This window comes from Amblyomma mixtum, chromosome 3 (genome assembly GCF_055824585.1).
Source record: "Amblyomma mixtum isolate Tamu chromosome 3, ASM5582458v1, whole genome shotgun sequence".
NCBI classification, from domain to species: domain Eukaryota; kingdom Metazoa; phylum Arthropoda; class Arachnida; order Ixodida; family Ixodidae; genus Amblyomma; species Amblyomma mixtum.
In genome coordinates, this window is record NC_143014.1 from 337186836 (window position 1) to 337209168 (window position 22333).

General features: G+C 45.5%; 1 protein-coding gene across 3 annotated transcripts; it reads left to right on the plus strand.

The window, feature by feature from the left end:
- The first annotated feature begins 535 nt into the window (after positions 1–535).
- LOC149356073 (uncharacterized) lies at positions 536–21583 on the plus strand. Of its 3 annotated transcripts, none has more exons than XM_089584104.1 (7): positions 536–784; positions 2399–2654; positions 4702–5058; positions 10158–10517; positions 15635–16107; positions 17519–17745; positions 21416–21583. In XM_089584104.1, exons 2-7 carry the CDS (start codon positions 2400–2402, stop codon positions 21475–21477), a joined length of 1734 nt encoding a protein of 577 aa, XP_089440230.1. In that variant the 5' UTR covers positions 536–784; position 2399; the 3' UTR covers positions 21478–21583. The 3 variants fall into 3 exon arrangements, with proteins under 3 accessions (XP_089440230.1, XP_089440231.1, XP_089440232.1); XM_089584105.1 differs by having other exon boundaries at positions 15730–16107; XM_089584106.1 differs by having other exon boundaries at positions 15760–16107.
- The last annotated feature ends 750 nt before the right edge of the window (positions 21584–22333 follow it).

Here is a 22333-nt window from a genome sequence, read left to right on the forward strand (position 1 = left end):
AATTAAGCAAACAAGAGAAGGGGAATGAGGGGCTCGTTATAAATATGAGAGAAGCCAACAGCCACAGAAACCAAGGCGCACAGGGGCACATGTTGCTTTCCTTGTAACTTCTTTAATAAACACATTGTGTCACAGCTCACACCCTATTTGCAATAACAGGGCGAGCTTTACATTGTCACAAGCCCCTTCGATGTCTAATAATGCCATCCACAGCGGTCGTTCTAGCAGCTATTTCGATGCACTGTGTAAAATCAAGCTGTCCATCTTTATTTGTCTTAATCCATTTTGCGGTTCTCCCAAAACTACAGTCACTAGTGTTTACGGATGGCAGCGCTATCTAGAAGTGAAAAATAAAAGCTGTTACTTGATAACGTTATTATGTTTTGAAAGCAGTTTTTTTCTTCTTGTACTTCCTAACTTACCTTTTGAGGATCTGTTTCATTAATTTTTTTTTGCCAGAAGGTTGTTTGTTTACTAATAATTTATAACTTTGAAACAGAAACACAGTTTGCGCCATTGGTAGTGTCGCTGCAATCCGTAAACCTAAATTTTGGCCAACTTGAACCACCGTTTTTTTATGCATGAACCCTATGGGTATCTTAACTGTAATATTCTTGGTGGCTCTGCGTAGATCAGCAAACGGTTGCATCAATCAGTCGCCGCCGGCGCGTGCACCGCGGTAGTCGTGGCAGTGGAACGCGCTATCGTGGCTGCGCGTGCTCGCGTTCGATCTGCCACAAAGACGGCGACAGCAGTGGGTGCCATGCCGTGGTGAACTCTAAAGGTAAGGCACGGCGGGTTTATTTCTCGCATAATAAGCAGACTGTAATGAATTGTTAGCTTGTTAATCGTCTCGTTGCGCGCGGTCTTGCAATGCTTTCCTTGATGACGGTTACAGGGTGACACATATTCGCACACACCGTCGCGTTCGTTCTGCTGCCGCCTAGCTGCCGAACGTTTCGGGCCTCCCGATTTTTATGCTTACCCGATGCAGTCGGCACAGCATGCTTTGTCATGCCGCATCGGTCGCGCTACTGATATGACAGCTGTGTTCATTCATTTGATACAGCTTTCAAGCGTTCACATGTAACTGACGTGGCTCAGTTCTGGCTACTCGAGGATGTTCTTAACTGTTGCTGCTGTTGTAGTGAGGACCCGTGCAGCCCGATCGCATGCATTTTCAGAGCTGTTCGTCGTCTGCTCTTCTGTCAAACTGCGTCTTTGCGTGAGCGCTGGTTAGGTTAGCGACATCGATATTTTTAGTTCGATTGTACGAACTAGCGGACGTTCGATCTAGTTTAGAGGCATGGCAAATCTGGGGCTGATTTGCAGTTTTTAGGGTGTATTCCGTTATAAGTTACGGCCTTTTATTGTGGCTCACCCGAGTGTTTCAGATGAGTCTCACGGCCCATATCGCCCATATGATTACAGGCGGGGAATGCAGTTGCGGAAAAGCAGTACAGACCAGCCGGTGTCGCTGCGCATTTTTGCCTTTTTCATAAAAGCGAATAATTTTTTTTTCGCATATTCGAAGTTGCTATGTGTCACTTCTCGCATGAAACGTTTACGAGTACTTGGCTTTGGGAAAGAAATCCGCCGTTTTCGAAAGATGTAGCGCCCTCTTGGGAGAGGCGAAAATCCGTGTGCTAGTGTGTGAAATCGAACGCTCGTGGGAGAGGCAGGCGCGATCTGGTTCGACAAGGAACCACCTGTGCAAGCGTAAGTGGCAAGTGTGCAAGCACTTGCTTACACGTGTTTTAAAATAAGTGTTTTTCATATCTACATAATATATATACAAAATATCTCTTTCAAAATATGTCTGGATGTGAGTCCTCCTGTTTAGAAACAGCCAGCACACTTACTTATTCTAGTATTACATCCTCAAAGGCCCAATTAAAGGGGTATTACATGAGACGAGTTCTGGGCACATGGTTGATTCGATGGATGATCTGAGTGATGATAAGTCTCGAATGAAGTACGACGGCATTGGGCAAGTCAGTCCAGTCCTTTGCAGTGCAGACAGAAAATGATGATAGATGAGCCCTTGTAAAGGCAAATACATTGGGCATGTTTATAATGCACCCTAACGATCGTGCACACAATGCGACAATAAATTTTCACAATGCCAGAATCTCGCCACCCCCCTATCTCGTATATACACGGTCAATCACACTTAGAGGCAACATGGCTCCACGTGGCTGCGCACACGAGGAGCCGTGCTCCCTCTAAGTGTGATTGACGCTGTACATAGACAGGTAAACGTTTTATAGTGTGGTAATCTGTCGATACAGGCAAACTTCAATCTTGCTGCAACGGCCCTTCAGGCGTTTTAATAACAAGTTTGATGTTGCTGCTTACACTGAGGTCTGCCCCATGTGATTTGTTGTTGCGTGTGCAGAATGCGTTCCCAGCTGAAGTTTCAGCTGTCGTGGCTGATCGCGGAGAATGAGCACAGTCATGACTGGCGGCTCGCTGCCTACCGAGCCTTCTTTGCAAAGCAGGCGCCTCTCCTGGACTCCGATGCGTCGTTTGTGCTCAGCGAAGTGTACAGGAAACCCGTCAAGAACCTCTATGAAGAGGCCATATACCAGGTGGACTGCACGATTGAGTGGTCAGCCACTCTGTGGTTCAACCTGTCTTACAAGTACCAGCAGGTAGGGGCATGGTTCCGAGTTGGCCTGCACATATGGCTTATTTTATTTTCATTCATTTATTACTTGCTACTGGTGTTGTACAAGGTCTTGGACAGGAGGGGCAGAAAAATTAGTAGAAGGGGAGTAATTACTCATTGGCATCCACACAAGCCCAGCCATACAGGTACAGAGGTCAGTAAAGCTTTGTAGGGCGCTAGCTGGTCGTGCATACTGAGACTGGGGAGCGCTAGGTTCTATACAAGGGAACAACACACACAAAGGAACAACACGAGACACGAGCGCAATTTTTTTTACTTACAACTGAGTTTATTTTCGACATGGCATAAATTTATACATATCTTGTCATGGGACACACAAACATAAAAGCGTTAAAACCAGCCAAGATAGCCGAGCAATCGAAAACCATGCAAGATACAAGCTATCCTCGCAAGTCATGAATTTTAGATCTGACCAGCTAAAAACAATCGCTCGTGTCTTGTGTTGTTCCCTTGTCTTGAACCTAGCACTCCCCAGTCTCAGTAGGTACAGAGGAAAGCTGTAATGCTTCCGAAGAAACTGCTTAGTTAAAGAAAAGTTCATCCTGGACCTACGAAGTCTCTGTGGAAGCTGTATACATTTCCTTTGTAGCAGTACGGCTGCGCTTGGGCGGGTGCCAGTGATAATAGACACTTTGAGTTGGGCGTATGCAGTGAGCTAGCATACGCAGCGACTCTGCGGGCAACGAATGTGCATGCACAGAACACTGCATATCTCGCAGTGGAGCTCTAAGCCCCTTTCAATATGTAGGCCAGTTTCTTGCCATCCCTCATGACTGTCATTGCATCAGGGTTACTTCCATTACAACATGCCATGAAATGCTACCGTTGAACAGCTTTCTTGCACAAAAAGATAGCGTGCTTGGGAGTGTATATTCCCCCCCCCCCCAAAAAAAAATATATAATGGGTTGTTTGTGTGGGAGGAGTGTGCTCTTGTAAATCTCATTGTCAAGAAAAAAAAATGGAACTGCATTAAGAGACTCTGTGCATGACTGCTTGCAGTTGGCCAAGCATAATGAATGTTGTACATGCTGTGCTTTGGCTGCCACCCTAGGTTCTAGCGTGTGTATGATTAGTGTGGTTAGTCTGTGGCAGTATGATTAGTAAAAAAATAAAGTGGTTGAAGGAACTGTGGGAGAGGATTAAGGCATGCTTACGTGCTTGGAGAAACTAAAAACTAAAAAACCACTCAGAGTAAACCAGGGTTTCTTAGGAACCCAGTTTGAATACCCAGGTATACTGAACATGCCTATATGTGCTCATGTTCCTGGCACGATCACGTGGTTCTTTGGAGTAAACAACCTCACGTGGTGATGACGGGAAGGATGGTTTATTGGTTTATTGGGGCTTAACGCCCCAGAGCGACTCAGGCTATGAGGGACAGCGTAGTGAAGGGCTCCGGAAATTTCGACCACCTGGGGTTCTTTAACGTGCACTGACATCGCCCAGTAGACGGGCCTCTAGAATTTCGCCTCCATCGAAATTCAGCCGCCGCGACCGGGATCGAACCCGCGTCTTTCGGGTCAGCAGCCGAGCGCCGTAACCACTGAGCCACCGCGGTGGGGTAAAACGGGAAGGATGGCAGATGGTCCATGGGCTTGCAGCGATGATTACGCGCTTAGTTTTGGCAAGTTTCACAAGCTTGGAGGTGTGACGTTGCACAATATCTGTCGTGTGATGTCCCTAAGAAACCCTGGGTTACTTGGAGTGCTTTTTGGTTTCCCCAGGCACATAAGCATGCCTTAATCCTCTCCCACCGTTCCTTCAACCACTATTTTTTTACTAATCGTACTGTCACAGATTAACCACACTAATCATACACACACGCTAGAACCTAGGGTGGCAGCCAAAGCACGGCATGCGCAGCATTCATTATGCTTGGCCAACTGCAAGCAACCTAGGAGGTGTGATGTTGCGCAATATCTGTCGTGTGATTTTGCACAATCCCTGTCGTGTGATGTTACATAATCTGGCATGTGATGGTCATGGTTGTTTCCACATTGCCGCACAGGTGGGCCAGGCATGGTGTAAAGCAGGCAGGGAAAACATGGAGCAGGACGGTAGGGGGCTTTTCCAGTGGTTGATGCCCAGCCCCGTTGACGCCTTTCCACTGGCCACCCACCCGGTCGACCGAGATGTCGCCTTGTTCTCCGTCTCGTTCGGCACGCTGGTGGGACTGGAGACATTTGTCGAGCACCAGCTCTTTTCAAGGCGGAAGGTGAAAGACCACCGCAACTACCACATAGGTGCAACCTTCCAACACGACCAGCGGTCCCTACATGTTGACCTCCACCTCAACCACCACAGTGCCTGTCCACAGCGAGTTGCGGAGTACCGATTTGTGGTGCCATACGCCAACATCCTCAAGGTGCGTGGATTCTCCAGGGCATGTGCGGTCTTTTCTTTTATTATTTTTGGACAGGAGAAAACATGCATGAGCACTGGTCGTGTGGTTAGCTAGCAGGCTAGTAACAGATTCAACTCAATGCAGTACGTTATTGCAGATGACAGAATGCATGCAATGTACAAAATATCCAAGGAACAAGTAACTCCAAGTCTACATATATTAGAATACTATACTTATCTTCTATGCCTGCTCTCATTAGATATAGCTGTTACATAACTGTAAACAAGGGCAACGGGCACAGTAGAAATTACCTACCACTTATGCACAGTTAGGTAGTCTTCCGCAGACATGTTTGCAGAATTGCCTTTGTTTATTAGTAACAATTAACAGAAAACCATCCGATGACAGGATTTCAGCTTGCAGCGTTGTGTGCACACCATGTTGCAGCATGCCCGCTGTGTCCTTGACAGGATGAGTTTTTCGTGTCCTATCCACAGTCTCTCTGGTCTGCCGATGTTGCATTATGTCTGCGGCATTTTAAAGAACCAAGGTAGGACTTCGCAAATATGCAAAATGTAGATGCTGCTTTTATTGCAAATTGGACATCTTTTAATTAACAAGCGATCATCGTTAATAAATATATTGGTGATAGAGCCTAGTGCTACAAAGTAGCTTTTCGTTTCTCATTCTTTATGCAGGGAAGTTCTACATGATGTAAGCTAGAGTGTACACTAAACCTTTTAGTGCAATAGTACTATTGACTTCGGTGAAGGTCTTCAAGGTAAATGCTTTCAGGGTAAATACCTTTGTGGTATAGGTCTCTTCATCAAAGGCCATTCTGGCTAAAGGCCTTTGTCCAGCTTTAGGCCAAAGGCCTTTTGGCAGTTTTTTAGGCCAAGTGCCTTTAGCACGTTAGGACCTTAAGTGCCCACTATAAAGAGTGTTACTGCACATTATTCCGCTCTTAGCCATGCTAAGCTGTCTACTGCTTTTTGTTAACTCAAAGCCCCAAGAACAGAGAAAAATTTATAGTTAAAACCTTGTGGAAATAAGTAAGCAAAGTACAGAAATTTTCATTGTTCTGGTCATACATTTTAAAAATAAGTCTTATCTTTACTTTGCAGTGCAAATTTTACCATGCTGACTGAGCTCTTAACTTGTAATAAAAGCAGCACCCCTTTTCCCGCAGTTAGGTTGGTCGGTTGGTTTATGGGGTTTAACGTCCCAAAGCGACTCAGGCTATGAGAGACGCCGTAGTGAAGGGCTCCGGAAATTTCGACCACCCGGGGTTCTTTAACGTGCACTGACATCGCACAGTACACAGGCCTCTAGAATTTCTCCTCCAAAGAAATTCGACCGCCGCGGCCGGGATCGAACCCACCTCTTTCGGGTCAGTAGCCGAGCACCATAACCAGAAATAGAGCTTCATTGCTCTTCTGGCTCAATAATGGCTCTCTTTCAACGAAACACTTAAACGGCCTGCTTTTTTGACTCTAAGTGTGTGCTTCGATTAGACGCTTCATCGCTGAAGTGGGTGCATCTAGCTGATGAAATTGGGGACAGCACGCAAACAGGAAAAAGCACAAGAACGCACCCAGACAAACATTCTGCATGTTGTTGGTGGATATGGAAGAGCAAGAAACAACATTCTGTAATTAGATTGTGTGGTCACAACTGCCTTCTAAGTGATAGCTCGAACAATGCTTGCTGCTAACCTAGGGGGGGGGGAGAGGCCAGAGGCTCTTGCTTTTTTTCCACACATCCCCCTCTTTGGACCTGCCCAGTTGCCTGGGTAATGGACTCTATTGTCAGGTTATGCAAAGCTGGTACAGGAATTGCTCGATGCACAGAGCAGCAGAGAGAGGATGCTTGGAGTGCACATCGAGGCCGACTATCACAGACTTGCTTGTTGTTCCATGGTATGGTTTGCTGCCTTATCTTACCGGTTTCTTGCTGGTATCTTACCGGTACTCACCTATGGGGCAGAACCGTGGAGGCTAACGAGAAGGGTTCAGCTCAAGCTAAGGACAACGCAGCGAGCTACGGAAAGATAAATGATAGTAGGTGTAACGTTAAGAGATCGGAAGTGGGCGGAGTGGGTGAGAGAACAAACGCGGGTTAATGACATCCAAGTTGAAATCAAGAGGAAGAAATGGGCTTGGGCAGGGCATGTAATGCGAAGGCAAGATGACTGGTGGTCCTTAAGGGTGACGGAGTGGATTCCAAGGGAAGGCAAGCGTAGCAGGGGGCGGCAGAAAGTAAGGTGGGCAGGTGAGATTAAGAAGTTTGCAGGGATATGGTTGCCGCTACTAGAAAAGGACAGGGTTAATTGGAGAGACATGGGAGAGGCCTTTGCCCTGCAGTGGGCGTAGTCAGGCTGATGATGATGATGAAGGTGGTGGTTTGCTGCATGACCTGCAGGCATTTTGTTTTTTGAGTTTTGACGTGCCATGTCTGGAGATATTCACAAAAACCTTTTGAGGTACAACTGGTGACATACACATTGTAGCTATTGGTGTTTATAGTCCAACGTGAAAAACCTTAGGCCTAATCAACATTTCTAGGTACTATGTGGACTTGAGTGAATGAAGGGGCTTGCTGCAGCATAGATCTTAAGGCTTCTAACGCTGTTTTGGCTTTCCTTCGTTATTTGTGGCCCCCCTATTTTCTATTTGTCATTTCCTGTATTCTTCATTGCAGGTACCATTGTGTTGAGCCTTTTGCTGTTCGTGGGCAACTGATAATAATGAGTAATGATAAAATTATTTAGTGTGTTCAACAGAAAACACATTCACTGTACATTGCACTGGAGGATAAAGTTATGGTGGAAAGGGTGTATACAGAAGCAGCAGCATGGTCAGTGAACAATATTAGAACCTCTTACATGGGGGGCTAGGCGTTTTTAGGCCTGTAGATGTAAAGAATTTTATACTCTTCGGTGATGGAGTTCAATTTAAGACCAAAAACTTCGGAAGGGAGCAAGTCAACTGCTAAGCTGCCATTCATGGAAGGAGAACACCCAGGAGTGCGAACTCCATCGGGGCCGTCCTGAGCAAACAGTCTGATCACGTCATGCGAAAAGGAAACACCAGTAGAACCGTACACATTAACAGTGACTAGCCACACTAAATACAAGGTAACCAATCTGCATTATTCACAGTGAAAATGCTCGCTGAATAAGTTTCAAAGTTTGTTTCCCATCTAACAATACAGATGGAGTAATCATAGAAATTGCTGCCCTTAAGCAGTTTGACGAGTCCGCGATCCTAATGATTGGCAGGGAGGCAGCATGAGAGTTTATACAATTTTAAAAACAAGCACATCAAGGAAACACCAAAGAATGCTCAAAACAGCAATATGTATACATAAGGAAACTTAAACCACGTTATTAAAAAACAAATTATGAAGTTCTCGGTGTGAACAGGAAAACAAATCGAAATTAATGTGGATATACCTATTTAGAAGAGATGGAAGAGTGCATTAGAGCATTCTTTAACAAGATTTAGTCGGGGTGTCGGTACTGTCCATTCTTCGCCATGTTTGTTGGATACACCGATTCTTTTTTCTTTAGTTCTGCTAAATTGTTAAGATTTGTTATATTATTCTTGATTTCTGTTTTGAAAGTGACACTAAGGCGATACAATGATTATGTGCTTTAATGACTCTGGAACGACGAAAGAAAGTTGCACCTGGATGTCGGGACGGTGAATTAAATATATGTATTTCGGAGATATTTTTGCATTAAGGGGGGAAGAGGGTCTTTGAAATAAATTTTTATTAAGGAAGTCACAACTATAAAATCTTAAGGGAACATGCATTTTTGCATGCTGATTACAAATATGTAATTTAATTTTATCTACAACAAGTCCTTGTGCACTTATGCAATATGTTAGGTATCTTTTGGTGATAGTTTCAAAGAAATTCTGCTGCAGGGAACTTGTTAGATTGCATGCCATTGGTTTCTCTTAACGTCAAACTGTGCAATAAGGGTAAAATTATCATCCTGACTGTTATAGAAAGTGAGTTATAGGATTTTGAAATCATCAGTTTCTTCCCGTTTGTGAAGTGGCAAATTCAAAACCCTGCAACTTGACTTCTACGATAGGCAGGATAATAATTTTGCCCTTATTGTATAGTCTGATGTCAAGACAAGCCAATGGCATGCGTCCTAGCAAGTTTCCTGCAGCAAATTTTATTGAAAGCTCTTGGCAAAAAGTTAAATAACATATTATATAAGTGCGCAAGGACTTGTTTTACATAAAATTAAATTACATATTTGGAATCAGCATGCAAAAGTACATGATTCTTCAAGATGCCATTATTGTGGCTTCATTAACAAAAATGATTTTTTTCTAAGACCAGCTTCCCCCTTTAAATGAATGTGTTCAAGGTTAGTGAATGTTGTAGTACCCCCCACTAACTGGCAGTAGCTTTAATGCGAGTTGAATACTGAATACTGGTCAAATGTTTAGGGGTATCCCCCAAGGCAGAGTAGATTCGTGATAAGGGAGTAATTACTGATTGACATCCACCCGAGCGCAGCCATACGGCTGCAAAGGAAAGCTTTGCAGCTTTCTCAGAAACTCCGCAATTAAAGAAAAATTCGTCCTGGTCCGGGGTTCGAACCCGGGACCACCGCTTCACCGGAGCAGTCGCTGTACCAATTGAGCTAACCGGGACGGCAAGCTTATGGTAGGGCAAGAGCGAATTGATCAATAACTTGAAGTGGGAACTGTGTTGGCCAAAATTTTTGACCAACACAGTTCCCATTTCAAGTTATTCATCAATTCGCTCTCGCCCTACCGTAAGCTTGCCGTCCCGGTTAGCTCAATTGGTAGAGCGAGTGCTCCGGTGAAGCGGAGGTCCCGGGTTCGAACCCCGGACCAGGACAAATTTTTCCTTTAACTACGAAGTTTCTGAGCAAGCTGCATAGGTTTCCTTTGTAGCCGTATGGCTGCGCTCGGGTGGATGTCAATGAGTAATTACTCCCTTATTACAATATTGAATACTGAATATTGAAGCAACAGGAAATGCTTTAGTAGTGTCCGTGTTCTTGGAAATTTTATCTCAATGCCTGTTGGTAAATGCAGTGTAATCTCTAATTTGAACCGACCCGCCAGGTGCTGATCAACGTCAAGAAGCGCTTGGTGGAGTTGTTCCTCCACCTAAAGATACCAGCCATGTTGATGGGGGAGGTAGTGAACGAATATCATGCGAAGCCCGGCACAGCAGCGGCAGCGGCTCCGCTTCGGTGGGAACGCTACCTCAGCCTAGGCTGCAAGCGTCTCGGTGGCTGTGTGGAGGGTACCTCGCTGTGCGGAGGCCTCATCCTCAAGCTGGTCATCCGGGACCACTCCCTGGCATGGCGGGTGGTTGGGCGGCTCTCCCAGCGCTGCACCCACGGCACCCTCTTTTGCTACGCTGCGGTCCATACCCACTGCCCCAATGTGACTGCCAGGTGCAGGACCGTCGAGATCCAGGTATGGTCAGCGCGAATGGAAAGGACTTGCAGGCACCATGCTTTTTGGTGCCATGGTTTTTCTTTTGATTGTAAAAAAAATGGCTGTGGCTTAGCTTGGTTAAGCCCGGTAATTGCGAAAGCAATATCCGTAGCTACGCCATGGTTCAGCTGGTAGTGTAGCTGGTGGTGGTGCTTGTGGTTAGACTTGTGGTGATGCATCGGTTATACAATCCAATCCAGTCCATTGAAATCCAATCCAATCCAATCCAATGCAATCAAATCCAATGTAATCCAATCCAATCTAATGCAACGCTGAAGTGGTCGTGTGTAGATTACCGTTATCCCGGTGTGTGATGAAGAGCGCTGAAAGGCGCGCCGTGCGCGGCGGGCGCAGGAGTTAGGCAGCAGCCACCACGCGCGGCCTCGCCTCGCGACGGCACAAGTTGGAGCCCTGCTCTTGCAGCTGTGACGTCACACCGCTAGCCGCGCCGCTCAAGGTCAATGGTAGCTACCGCGGCCTCACCACGCGCGGAGCTGAAAGTGAAAGTAGTATTGCTTTTGCAATAAAATTTCAGTATACATGGATCACCACGTACCATATTTAGTCGCATAATTTGCGTGTTTTTTCTTTATATTAAGAGGGGAGACTGGTCTTGAAAAAAAAACATTAATGAAGTCACAGTTAAGAAATCTTTAGGGATTATGTATTTTTGTGTGCCGATTCTAAATATGTCATTTAATTTTATGTAAAGCAATTCCTCGAGCACTTATGTAATTTTTATGCATGTATTTTTGAAAAGCTTCGAAAAAAATTTCTTGCGGGGAACTTTCTGAAATGTATGCCATTGGGTTCTCTTGACTCCAAGAAATGCAGTAAGGGTAAAATTGACTGAGGGTTAATTGACTTCCTGGCTATCATAGAACTTGAGTTGTAGGGTACTGAAGCTGCCACTTCAGAAACAGGAATACACACTTTTCTTTTCATTTCTGAAGCGACAACTTCAATACCCTATAACTTAGGTTCTATGATAGGCAGGAAGACAATTTTACCCTTATTCCATCCCTTGGTATCAAGAGAACCCAATGGCATACATTTCAGCAAGTTTCCGACAGCAAATTTTCTTCAAAACTGTTCGCAAAATACTTGCATAAAAGGTGCAGAAGTGCTCAAGGAATTGTTCTACATGAAACTAAAAGACATATCTAGAATGAGCTCACAAAAATACATGTGCCCTGAAAATTTCATAACTATGGCTAGATTAGTAAAATTTTCTTTTCAAGACCAGGCTCCCCCCTTAAGGTTTCAAAAAAGGGGGTGTGCAAATTACGCTCAAATTTTTGTGACACTCAAAAAAAACTGCAAAGGTCATAACGTACTGTATATACTAAAAACTAAACATGTTGACAGATTTGCGTGTCTGGTTGGGTTTGATGGCTTCATTATAAGTAAACTCTGATACATCTCCAACCAAAAACTTTAATTTGAATCCCAATGTTTGGAGCCTTCTCGGCTCTTTCTTCAGGGGTGACTGGAGGCAGTAGCTAGCGTCTTTAAGTATGCATGGCGGAGAGCCGGAGGTAAAAAAAAATGGTCATGCGAAAGGCGCAGGGGAGGGGTGGTGGAGTTAAGGCTGTCAGTCACGTCAGAATGTGCGGAGGCAGTCAATGGTGACTTGGCTTCTCTGAGCTACAGAGCGGAGTTCCTGTCTATATACTACGGGCAGGCTTCCTTTTGTGTGGTCAATGCTGTTCGGGGTAGTTGGAATGTGCCAGGAGTCAAGTAAGAGCCTTTCTTGGTAATTTGTTTCGGTTCCGAGGATTTCAAACTAAGGTTCTCGATTGGGGATGTGTCAGAGTTTATTGTAAGCAATAATATATGCTGTACATTGCCACCTATTCTTAGACCCCCTCCCCATCTCGCGCCCATCATTGGCCAAAAAAAAAGAAAAAAAAATTACTCGAAATGTAAGGCGCATACTGCCTCCTGCCCCGCCCGGTGTTTCATAGTCCCCCCGCAGGATGGCATGGTGGCGGTGCACAGCTCAAAGCAATGAACGTATTATGATATAGTCGCGAAACGAGCAGTGGGAGGCGAAGGAGAGAACTGGCAATAAAACGGTGCCCTCACGTGCGGGGCCCGGCTGACTAACCGCAAACTGAGCAGCAAACAGTTCGGTAGTTTTGGATTTGAGCGTGCGCACAAAAAGACGAAGGTTGTAGCTTTTATTGTCAGAGAGTGTCTGCACCAAACACATGGTGGCACACACGCTTTTTTCGCTGCCGTGCAAGCGTTGTAAAGAAACAAAGAGGTATAGAGAAGTTGTGCACCCGCACAACGGCTAGGCTTTTAAGAGAAAGGAAGAATACGAGAAACGGCAGACAGACATAAACCAAAGCCACAAAGCGGTCCAGGCACTTCTGGTGAAGACTTAATGCCGACAAAAGCCACAACCCTCTTAATTACCAGCGGCTCAGCAAGGAGTCGGCGGGTTTGACAGTAAGTCTGCTGCTCTTCAAAGCAATCGCCACTTTATAACTGCTTGTGGAACCTTTTAGAGGGAAAAGCTCTACTACTCCCATGCTGAGCCTGAAGGTCATCTGGCTCTGAGATTTGACCTCTGATGGGAGGTGCATGCATGTGACTATGATGTCATGCCATGTGACTCGCCTATGCCGCAGCTGCGCTCTTGGCAGTCACGTCCACCGCTGCGCCGGCTGCTTTTCAGCCGTTCCTCCTCGCCACTTGTGGGATGTGATGTGTCACGTGATTCGCTCTCACACTTGGCAGTCACCTCCGCCGCTCTGGACGCTCGCTCTTGCACTCGTGGCAGGTGGTGCATCACGTGGCAGGCGATGCATCACGTGCCACGAGTACGAGGTTCCTGGCTTTGCACAGAAAGAATGTAGTCAGAGTTTTGACAGTGCACATTTATTCAACATATTGCCCCCTGAGTCTGATATGCGCTTGTTGCATCGTTCTTTCAGCTTTTCTAGTCTATTTAAAAAAAAATTATGTGATAAGTCGTCAAACCAGCTTTCAGCAGCAAGTTTGACGTCAGCAGTGTCGTCCAAATGACGACCCTTCAGATGTTTCTTCAAGTTGGGGAACAGATGGTAGTCAGAAGGAGCCAGGTCAGGTGAATAGGGGGTATGGTGGACCAATTGGAAACTGAGGGCTTTCAGTTTGACAGCCACAAATTTGGACGTGTGCGGAGGTGCATTGTCCTGCAACAAAAGGATTCCTTTGTTCAGCTTTCCCCGGCGTTTCGTCTAATTTCCTCTATCAGCTTGTCAAGGAGGCCAGCGTAATATAACCCACTTATACTACAGCCCTGAGATAGGTAGTCCACCGACACCACACCATCTTTATCCCAGAAAATTGACGCCATGACTTTTTTGGCCGATTTCTGTGCGCGGAATTTCTTCGGCCGCGGGGACCCACTGAGGTGCCATTCCTTTGACTGTTCCTTGGATTCGGGATAATAAATGTGGGGCCATGCTTCATCCTCAGTCACTAATCTATCGAAAAAGTGTTTTGTAGAATCAAAATTGGTCAAAACAGCCTGAATGCCTCAACTCGAGCCTCCTTCTGTTCACTGTTCAAGCATTTCGGCACCAACTTCGCTGATAGCTTGCGCATGTCTAGGATATTGGTAATAATAAAACCAACGCGTTCCTGGGAGATGTCCAGTATCTGGGCTATCTTTTTGGCGGATATTCGCCGATCCTCAATAATCAGCTTATGGACAGAACCGCTTGTTGTCGGGTCTGTTGAGGTTGTGGGGCACCCACTACGAGACTCATCTTCAACAGTGAAATGACCAACCTTGAAACGAGGAACCCAAGATTTGACAGTGCTGTAGGAAGGACGCTTCTGCCGTAGTGTTTGTGACATCTCACTGTGAATGTCTTTTGCAGACTTTCCCTGCAGAAACAAAAAGTTCATCACGACCCGTAACTCCACAGGTGTGAAACTTGCTTGTGCCTCTGCCATCTCACGTTCTACCTGAAATTCAAGATAGTTATAAAAATCAGAAACATCTGATTCTTACAGAGTTACATAAACAGACATCATGCATTTTTGTGGTACCAAACTAATTTTTCAATTTGACGTCAAAGGGGGCAAAGCCAGGAACTTCTCAGCATCCCCTCGTACAAGAGTGAGCGTCCAGAGCAGCGTTCAGCGCAGTGGCAGACGTGACTGCCAAGCGCAAGAGTGAATTTGGCCCCTCTTATATAATTGCAGTGCTTGCCGACAGAGCTTTCTTTCACTCTGTATATCCTGGCTGAGCTGAGTTGATAAAAGCACGCTTTCTGAGGCAAGTAGAGTAAATGCCACTCATTCCCTGGTTGGTGTGTTGTTTTTACTTAAAAATACATATATATACATATATATATATTTCGCACATTGCGTACATGGGCTGCATCCCGAAAACTGGTCCTCTGATCTGGAAAGAAAGCAGGGTCCTTGCATGCGTTTATCCAGTAAACTAGGCGCAGTCTACGGGAGACCACTTTTCTGTCAAAAATGAGTTGGGCAGACGGGGCTGTGCCTGAATAAAAATTTCGTGAACACTGACGTGCATGCCAGCGAATGAGAAAACCTGGAGACTTGGCAACGTATTGTGTGTGAGATATTGGTGTATGTTGGGTTTAGAAAAGAGTGATGGTACAAAAAGCAAATGAAAGAGAGAAAAATGTCAAGTATGTGATGTGATAAAGGTGGGGTTGGTCATTGGCGAGTGAGAAGAACCGCTCTAGAAATCTGTTGAAAAATGGAGCATAGATCTTGGAAGGAGTCATGTTGGACCAATCTCTCCTTACATTTCGCACTTAACACATTTCTGTTTATTTGTTACTCAGTTCTGTTTGCTCTCCCCCCCCCAACTTGACAGACAGCATGTATAAGAGACCTAAATGGTGTCTGATAACACCGGTTACAGCATAGATCAGTTTGCATAGATCCTTTAGCTGCAATATCACTTTGTAGACAGCAGTTTATGCTTAACTGTCCAGTAGTGGACAACACAAAGTGTACAGGGGAGGGGGAGCATCAGGGTGCTTAGCCAACGTTTCGGCATGAGGACTTGTCGTTGTCCCCCCTCCCCTCCCTTTTTCACTTCTTCGTATTTTCAGAAAACCCATCTTCCTGCCTTCTCCCTACCCGAATCTAGTGATAGGTCCTTCTTTGCACTGTGTGGCCCACAAGTCAAGGGTGGTGGGGATCGCAGCACAACTCTCGGCTACACTTGGCTGTGCAGAAGCGGTGCGAGTCCATCCAGAAGATCCTGCCATTCTCCTGCGCCTATGCCTTCAAGGCCACCCTGCACATCACCTTCGACCAGATGGTGCTCATGTCCGAGATGGCGTTCGGCACGCTCATGCGGGAGCTCGAACAGCAGTCGAGGAAGGAGCAGTCCATGGTGGAGCGGGCACTCAGCCACATCGTGTCCAGCATCGACGCGGGAAATGTCGTGCTGTTCAAGCAGGCGTTCGAGGCTTGCTGCGCCCTCTTTCGGGACGAGAAGCCCCCGCAGCTTGCTCGCGGCACCTGTCTTGTTCGGAGCGTGTTCATCACGCCAGGGCGAATCATTCTGCGTCCTGCACAGGTGTGGCGCTTGACTGTGTCATTTTTTTTAATGCTAGTTCTTACGGTTCCTGTCGAGGAATTACAGGGATTAGTCGGCAGGCTCTGTATCAATGCATATGTTAGTCTGCAGAAAGACAAGGTCTGAAAAATGTCTTTTCCCTAAAACTGAATTGTAGCAACCTGTTATAGTAAACTCGGTTATAGTAAAACCTCGGATATATACTAAAGTGAAGCTGTGGTCCCATTTCGCCTTCCATAGATGGCTGTGCATTTTTTTTTGCTTATAGTAATTGTTTCGAAGAAATGGCTTTAGTAAAGAGCGTCTGGCTGAATTGTAGCACCCTCCTATAGTGAACTCGGTTACAGTGAAAACTCGGATACAGTTAAGTGAAGCTGCGGTCCCATTTTGCCTTCCATAGCTATACGGCTGTACATTTTTTTTTGTTATAGTGACTTTTTCGAAGAAACGGCCATAGTAAAGATCGTCTGGTCGTGGCGATGTACTCCCCGTGCAATGATGACATTACGGCATGCGCGAAGTGTAGGATCGCGAGGCAAATAAATACCGAAGGCGCTCTTTGAGGTGGCTTCACCATCAAGCTAAAGTGTTGCGAGAAGAAGCCAACTTTTTGAAGACCTTCAGGCCGTGAGGCAAAGCGTGCAGCGCGCGCAGGAAAAGTAAAGCTGGGTATGAACGTAGAAAGAAGGCGGCGCGGGCATGCAACAAAGAAGAAAATGATGCATTGAAAACAATACTCGTTCACTTGAACATGCAGGTAATGATCGAGAAAAATCTTAACTCTCGGAGATGGAGCAACTTTAGATGGCATTCCAGTTTTACGGTTTGGGGAGAAAACTAATTACCGAAGCTATTAGTTTTATGTGAATATTTAAATACTTCTGAAAGATTGTTCTCTTGTTCTTTATTTGTGCTAAAGCCAGCACTTGGCTTAATTTCTGCCAAGTTTCAAGCTGTGCAGCATTTTTTTACTTCTACTTTCTTTTCTTCTACTATTGTTTAATTTTCAATGTTTGCTGTTTAAAGTACGTCTTTTGCTTATGGAAGTGGTGGTTTTATTGTGTACTGCGTACATAGCTTACCGTCTCCTTAAAGGTGTTACCTTTTTGTTTTGTGTTCCATAGAGATGGTATCTCTTACAACATCAAAACCAATGCTGAAAACTGGGTGCCTGGGCCTATGCAAGCTGTTTTTATGCAGCCTTTTGCCCAGATAGCATTTCGAGGATTGTGCATGCTTCTAGAAGAAAGAATTGAATCGAATTCTCTTGCACGGCTTTGGGCACACCCTGATCCGGTGTTTTTCGCTGTGCAGCCCTTTCATTTTGCGGTCCTGTTATTCTCCGCAGGCTCATCGGTAGCCTAGAGTAGCTTCAAGACTGCAGCACTGTTTTATTGCGCGTCCGCCGCAGGTCCACTTTGAGAACAGAGTGCTGCGGCACTTCAACGCCGAGTTCGCCACCTGCGTGTCATTCAGAGACGACAACCTGGACAAGCTGTCGTTCACGCTCAACTTGCACTCGTCGCGGGACGACATCCTGGAGGCAGTTGTTGCCCGCTTCATGCGCGAGGGAATGCGTGTTGGCCTGCGGGAGTTCAAGTTCCTGGCGCCCTCTACCAGCCAGCTTCGGGACCACGGGTATGCTACTTCCCATGGTCCTTCTTTCTAAGTGGCGTATATGCTCGTGCACAGTTACTGCTCCATTTCCTTTTCTCAAAAACCAAACCAAACAGTAACAAGGTAACCATGTAAAGTACGAGACACCAGGAGAAGAACACAGGACAACGCTGGACTAACAACTGAAGTTCAATCGAGAAACGGCCAACCTAGGTCACCAGAAGACGCATGCATATCAGACACACTTAAAAACAAACAAATACATATGTGGTGAATCACCAAGGAGTGGATACACGCTCCATAACTGGCAAACAACAAAAGACAGATATTTTGCCTATCAAAATTGCACGCGCACACTTCTACTTAGGAAATTAACTTCCTAGTGAGATGCAAAGACGGTGCACTGACGCATGTGTCACTACTGCCTTGCAACCTAATATGGTAGGCCTCAAGGATTTCACTCTCCTCCCTGTTTTTTTTCTTTTTCTGATTACTGAAATGTTGTTAAAAGCCGGAACACAGTTTTTACAACTCCTGCAATGACGTGGAAGATTATTTTGATAGAAAAATTTTCCAGGAAATTGTTATGTTCACGTGCCTGGTCATTAACACATCTGCCAGTTTGGCCCGTGTACACCCTACCACATGACAGGGGTAACTTGTAAACGACACGAGTCGAACAAGCAACAAACTTGTTGGCATGCTTCACAGTGCAGCTGTTGGACTTCACCCCTCATTGGCCTGCGCGATCTGTGAACATAAACTAGACATCTTACAAGGCGCAGAGAAGACTACCGTCTGCCATGCCGTTGGGCCACTTTTTTCAGGCTATGCGAGACACCGTGAAGATAGGGCACCGCCTCAACTTTCTTCCCCTCCACTCTAGCATTTCCGGATTCATGTGGGTTATGGTTCTTAATTATCTGCAGCATTGACTCACCAACTGCAGTCAGCACGTCAGCCGAATAACCCGCGTCACTAAGGCGGCGGACTTGCTGGTGAAAGCTGTCATTCACTGCATGTGGGCAGCTCTTCTGCAAGGCATTCCCTAGGCAAAGGCTAGCCATGGCTCTTTTCATCAGTCTGGAGTGCGATAAAACATAACGCAATAGCACTTTCTCAGTTCAGGGTGAGTAGCTCCAACAAATGTGGCATAAGTCCAAACAAAACCGCATTAAGCATTAAAGGGGCTGCGAAACACTGCTCAGGGGGATACCGGCTATACTTCAGGTGGATTCTTGATGTCACACAGATGCCGACTTAAAAAGAATTACAGGAATCGATGCACAGGAACGGGAGTTATTCAATGAAGAAATTTCAAAATACAAGCAAACAAAACGCTGCCCTCAACTCGATTTTGGCGGGGCTTCCCACTCCTGTTTCGCTCTCCCAATGACGGCACCTGGCGCAACCAATCAAAACAGCCTGCCAGAGCACGTCGCGGAAGTTTGCACTCCACGGTTTCCTGCTCTCTGTAACTCGTTCTTGCTGAGGCTGGCAGCGTCGTTTCCACGCCAGAGCCCCTGGTGGTGTATTTTTATTTTACTTGCTTTGCAGAGCTTTTATCTAAGACTTTTATCCAAGACGAACAAGTTGTTTTTGTTGATCTAATTTAAAACGCAGACAGGTGACAAAATGTTTCTCTATTTATTCACACAATTTGCAGTATATTCACTGTTTGTCCCATCATCAAGCTCGCGCCAGGTGATGTCATATCCGCTGCTAAAACCCGCCACTGTGTGGGGACACCATTGGAGCCATGAATGTGTTTTTTGGAGGATATTAAAATATTATAAAACGGAATATATGTGGTACACCGACGCTAATAGCACCATTGTAACTTACTGTATGCGATCAACAGGCAAAACAGTCAACTAAGATAGTGTTTCTGGGCCCCTTTAAGTCCAAACAAAACAAGTTGGGGCACTGGTGTTAACAATGTTGTAGAGCTTGGTTGATTTTGACGAAAGGAAAGGCACAGAACTGGTTCCCTGGGTCAGTGGACACGTCAGTCTTGCTTTCATGTACATGGTGTTGGTGTCCACCTGCAAAAACCTGCTTTCGCTCAATATTCCCTGCTTAGCAATGCTAAACTGCCAGCAACTTTTGTATTGTTGTGGTTAAGTCACTGGGTCAGGCCATTGGGTCTTGTGGTTTTGGCTGCTTGAAGAGAGTGACGTGGTTAAGTCTGGGTCGGGTCACTTTGGGGCTGAACCATGCAAAGTGTACAAGAAAAGCTAAGCTGATGACCGTGGCAGATCAACTGCTCCAAAGCTTTCTAGGCAGGATGAGGGTAGACACCGACACCTCAAATCTAAATTTCATGCTGGCAAGCTGAAGGACAAAATAAACAGTGGAAAGGGTGGTTTAATTGCCAATAAGCCTGTCACAAGTGCTACCGTATTTGCTTGATTCTAATGCGCACCTTTTTTCGGAAAAGAGATCATCTAAAAATGACATGAATGTTAGAATCAAGTACAAAAATGAAACTACACCAGCAGCACCCTATTGTCATCAGCATCACAAAATGGCAACTTGGTATCTCTCTTTTGTTGATATCGACATATCACCTATCGCATTCGTGGATGCTGATAGGCCTCGTGAGTATCTGAAGTGTCCCATCAGCTCCGACCTGGACTTGAGCTGACATGGAAGCATCAGTTGCAAGGAGACTCCTTGTTGACACCAACGCAGGATTAAAAAAAAGGTGATCTTGTGTGAAGAAGTAAGTGGCAGTCGGGTCACCTTATTGTGTGCTCAGTTTTAATGAATTATGTGTGCGTGATTGGTGGCAGCATAAAGACTGGATTTTCGCCAGCAAGTCTACTTGAGAGGCCTTCGATGGGCCTTAGACATGAGACACTGATTGTTTGTACAGTTTAGGATTGTGTAGAGTGCACTGTAACATGTAACCTTGTTACGCTTCGAATGCAACAATGCAAGATACTGCCAACTCCAAAAAAAGCAAAATGCTGTGGCATCGTCTTGTAACAACCCCAAGCACTTCAACGACATTGTTAAAGGGGTGCCAGGTTTTCAGCGTAGGAGGACACATTGAAAAGAGCCTAAACCATATCAAAGCATAACGAGCTTATTTCAGTAAACAAAAAAAAACAACACTGCACATATACTGAGAACGTAAAGACCATATTTCACTGAGATACAGCCACATGGTGGCATACAGCAATAGTAAGCATTGCTTCATTGCAGAGTGTTGCTTCAGCCTCTTTATGCGACTTTCAATGCCAAATTAAAATTATAAATCCTCATTTCATTGGTATTGATATTCCTTATTCTGTTAAATGTGGTAACACTTTTCCATTCCACCTGAATCTAAACAGGTTTTGATCAGTGTTTGGTAAAATTCACTTGCAAGCCATCTAGCTTTCTAATGATTTCTGGTGCGGATGAAAAATGCGACCTGCCAGCAGCAATGATCAGGAGCAAGCCTTAACGCCTACGGCGGTTGTTCCAAGGGGCGCAGGCTGTTATTTCTGCAGGGGATTTCAGAATGTTCTTTGAGTAACCACAGTGGCATTGACAGTACCTGTAACTATGCAGGCGCCATTCTTGATGGTTTTCCGGGAGCCTTTGTAACCTAAGCGGCCTCTGTCCGACTGTTGCGACCTGTGTAGGGTGAGTAGTTAATACAGAAAGAAGCACTCTTCTTTCTTTTGTGTGTACTGCGCAGGAGTTGGATGGGCTGGCCATTCTCAGCGTTCCCGACGGGCCCTGGACTGGCGTCTTGGGTGAAGGCGGTACTCTGGGGGTCTTCGTTGATTAATTTTGCTTATTTGTTAAAAACTATGAGTTTACAATGGTAACCTAAGCGAATAAAATGCATTTGGTATGGCAATAACAGCATTTGTACTTTTATTCAAGGATGTAAGGGATTATTGGGGAGATATAGTAACGGCGTTTTATTACAACAGCGTCAATATATTTTAACCCCATTTTTTTTTCAGACCATCCGGGTTACGATAACACATCAAAGTGCTTTTGAGAGCTTCAATCCGAACCTGTCGATAAAAAAGTTCTCAAGAAAGTGTTTTACTGGAAAAGAAAACTACACCTACCACAATTTCTTCACAGAAAGTCGCCACTGGGTTTAAGGTTACTGAGCCCAAATACTGTATGAGTAGACTATGAAATTCCCCGCATTAGAATATTGTTGCCATTTGCCGAGAGCCTTGAGCACTGCTATACAGACTACCACAATCATTCGTAGAATCCAATTTCTACAGAAGAGGGAAAAACGACAAAGTAAAGAAAATGCTTACATTTCACAAGCTGGTCTCATTGAGACACTTCGCTCCCGAGCACGATGGCGCCGCCACATTCATGGCTTCAGTATTTCTCTTTTGAGCTTGCGTTTCCAGTGTAAAAGAAAGAGCTGCTGGCCATTGCCCAATGTGAGCCAGTTCATAAACACCAAAGTTCGCATCACCGCTTGGCCTATGCAGCTGGTCGTCAGCGTTTAGCAAGTGATCTTGAACACTGGCTTGAAACTACTCGTCAGCTGTTTTATTACTCAGTTCTTGACTGCGCCTTCAAGAATAATAATTATAAGGGGCTGCCGCGGTGGCTGAGTGGTTATCGTGCTTGGCTG

Coding starts and splice junctions, on each gene's coding strand:
- LOC149356073 (XM_089584104.1), top strand. CDS start 2,400: ATGCGTTCCCAGCTGAAGTTTCAGCTGTCGTGGCTGATCGCGGAGAAT. Junction 2,655..4,701: donor TGTCTTACAAGTACCAGCAG/GTAGGGGCATGG, acceptor ATTGCCGCACAG/GTGGGCCAGGCATGGTGTAA. Junction 16,108..17,518: donor TCATTCTGCGTCCTGCACAG/GTGTGGCGCTTG, acceptor CGTCCGCCGCAG/GTCCACTTTGAGAACAGAGT.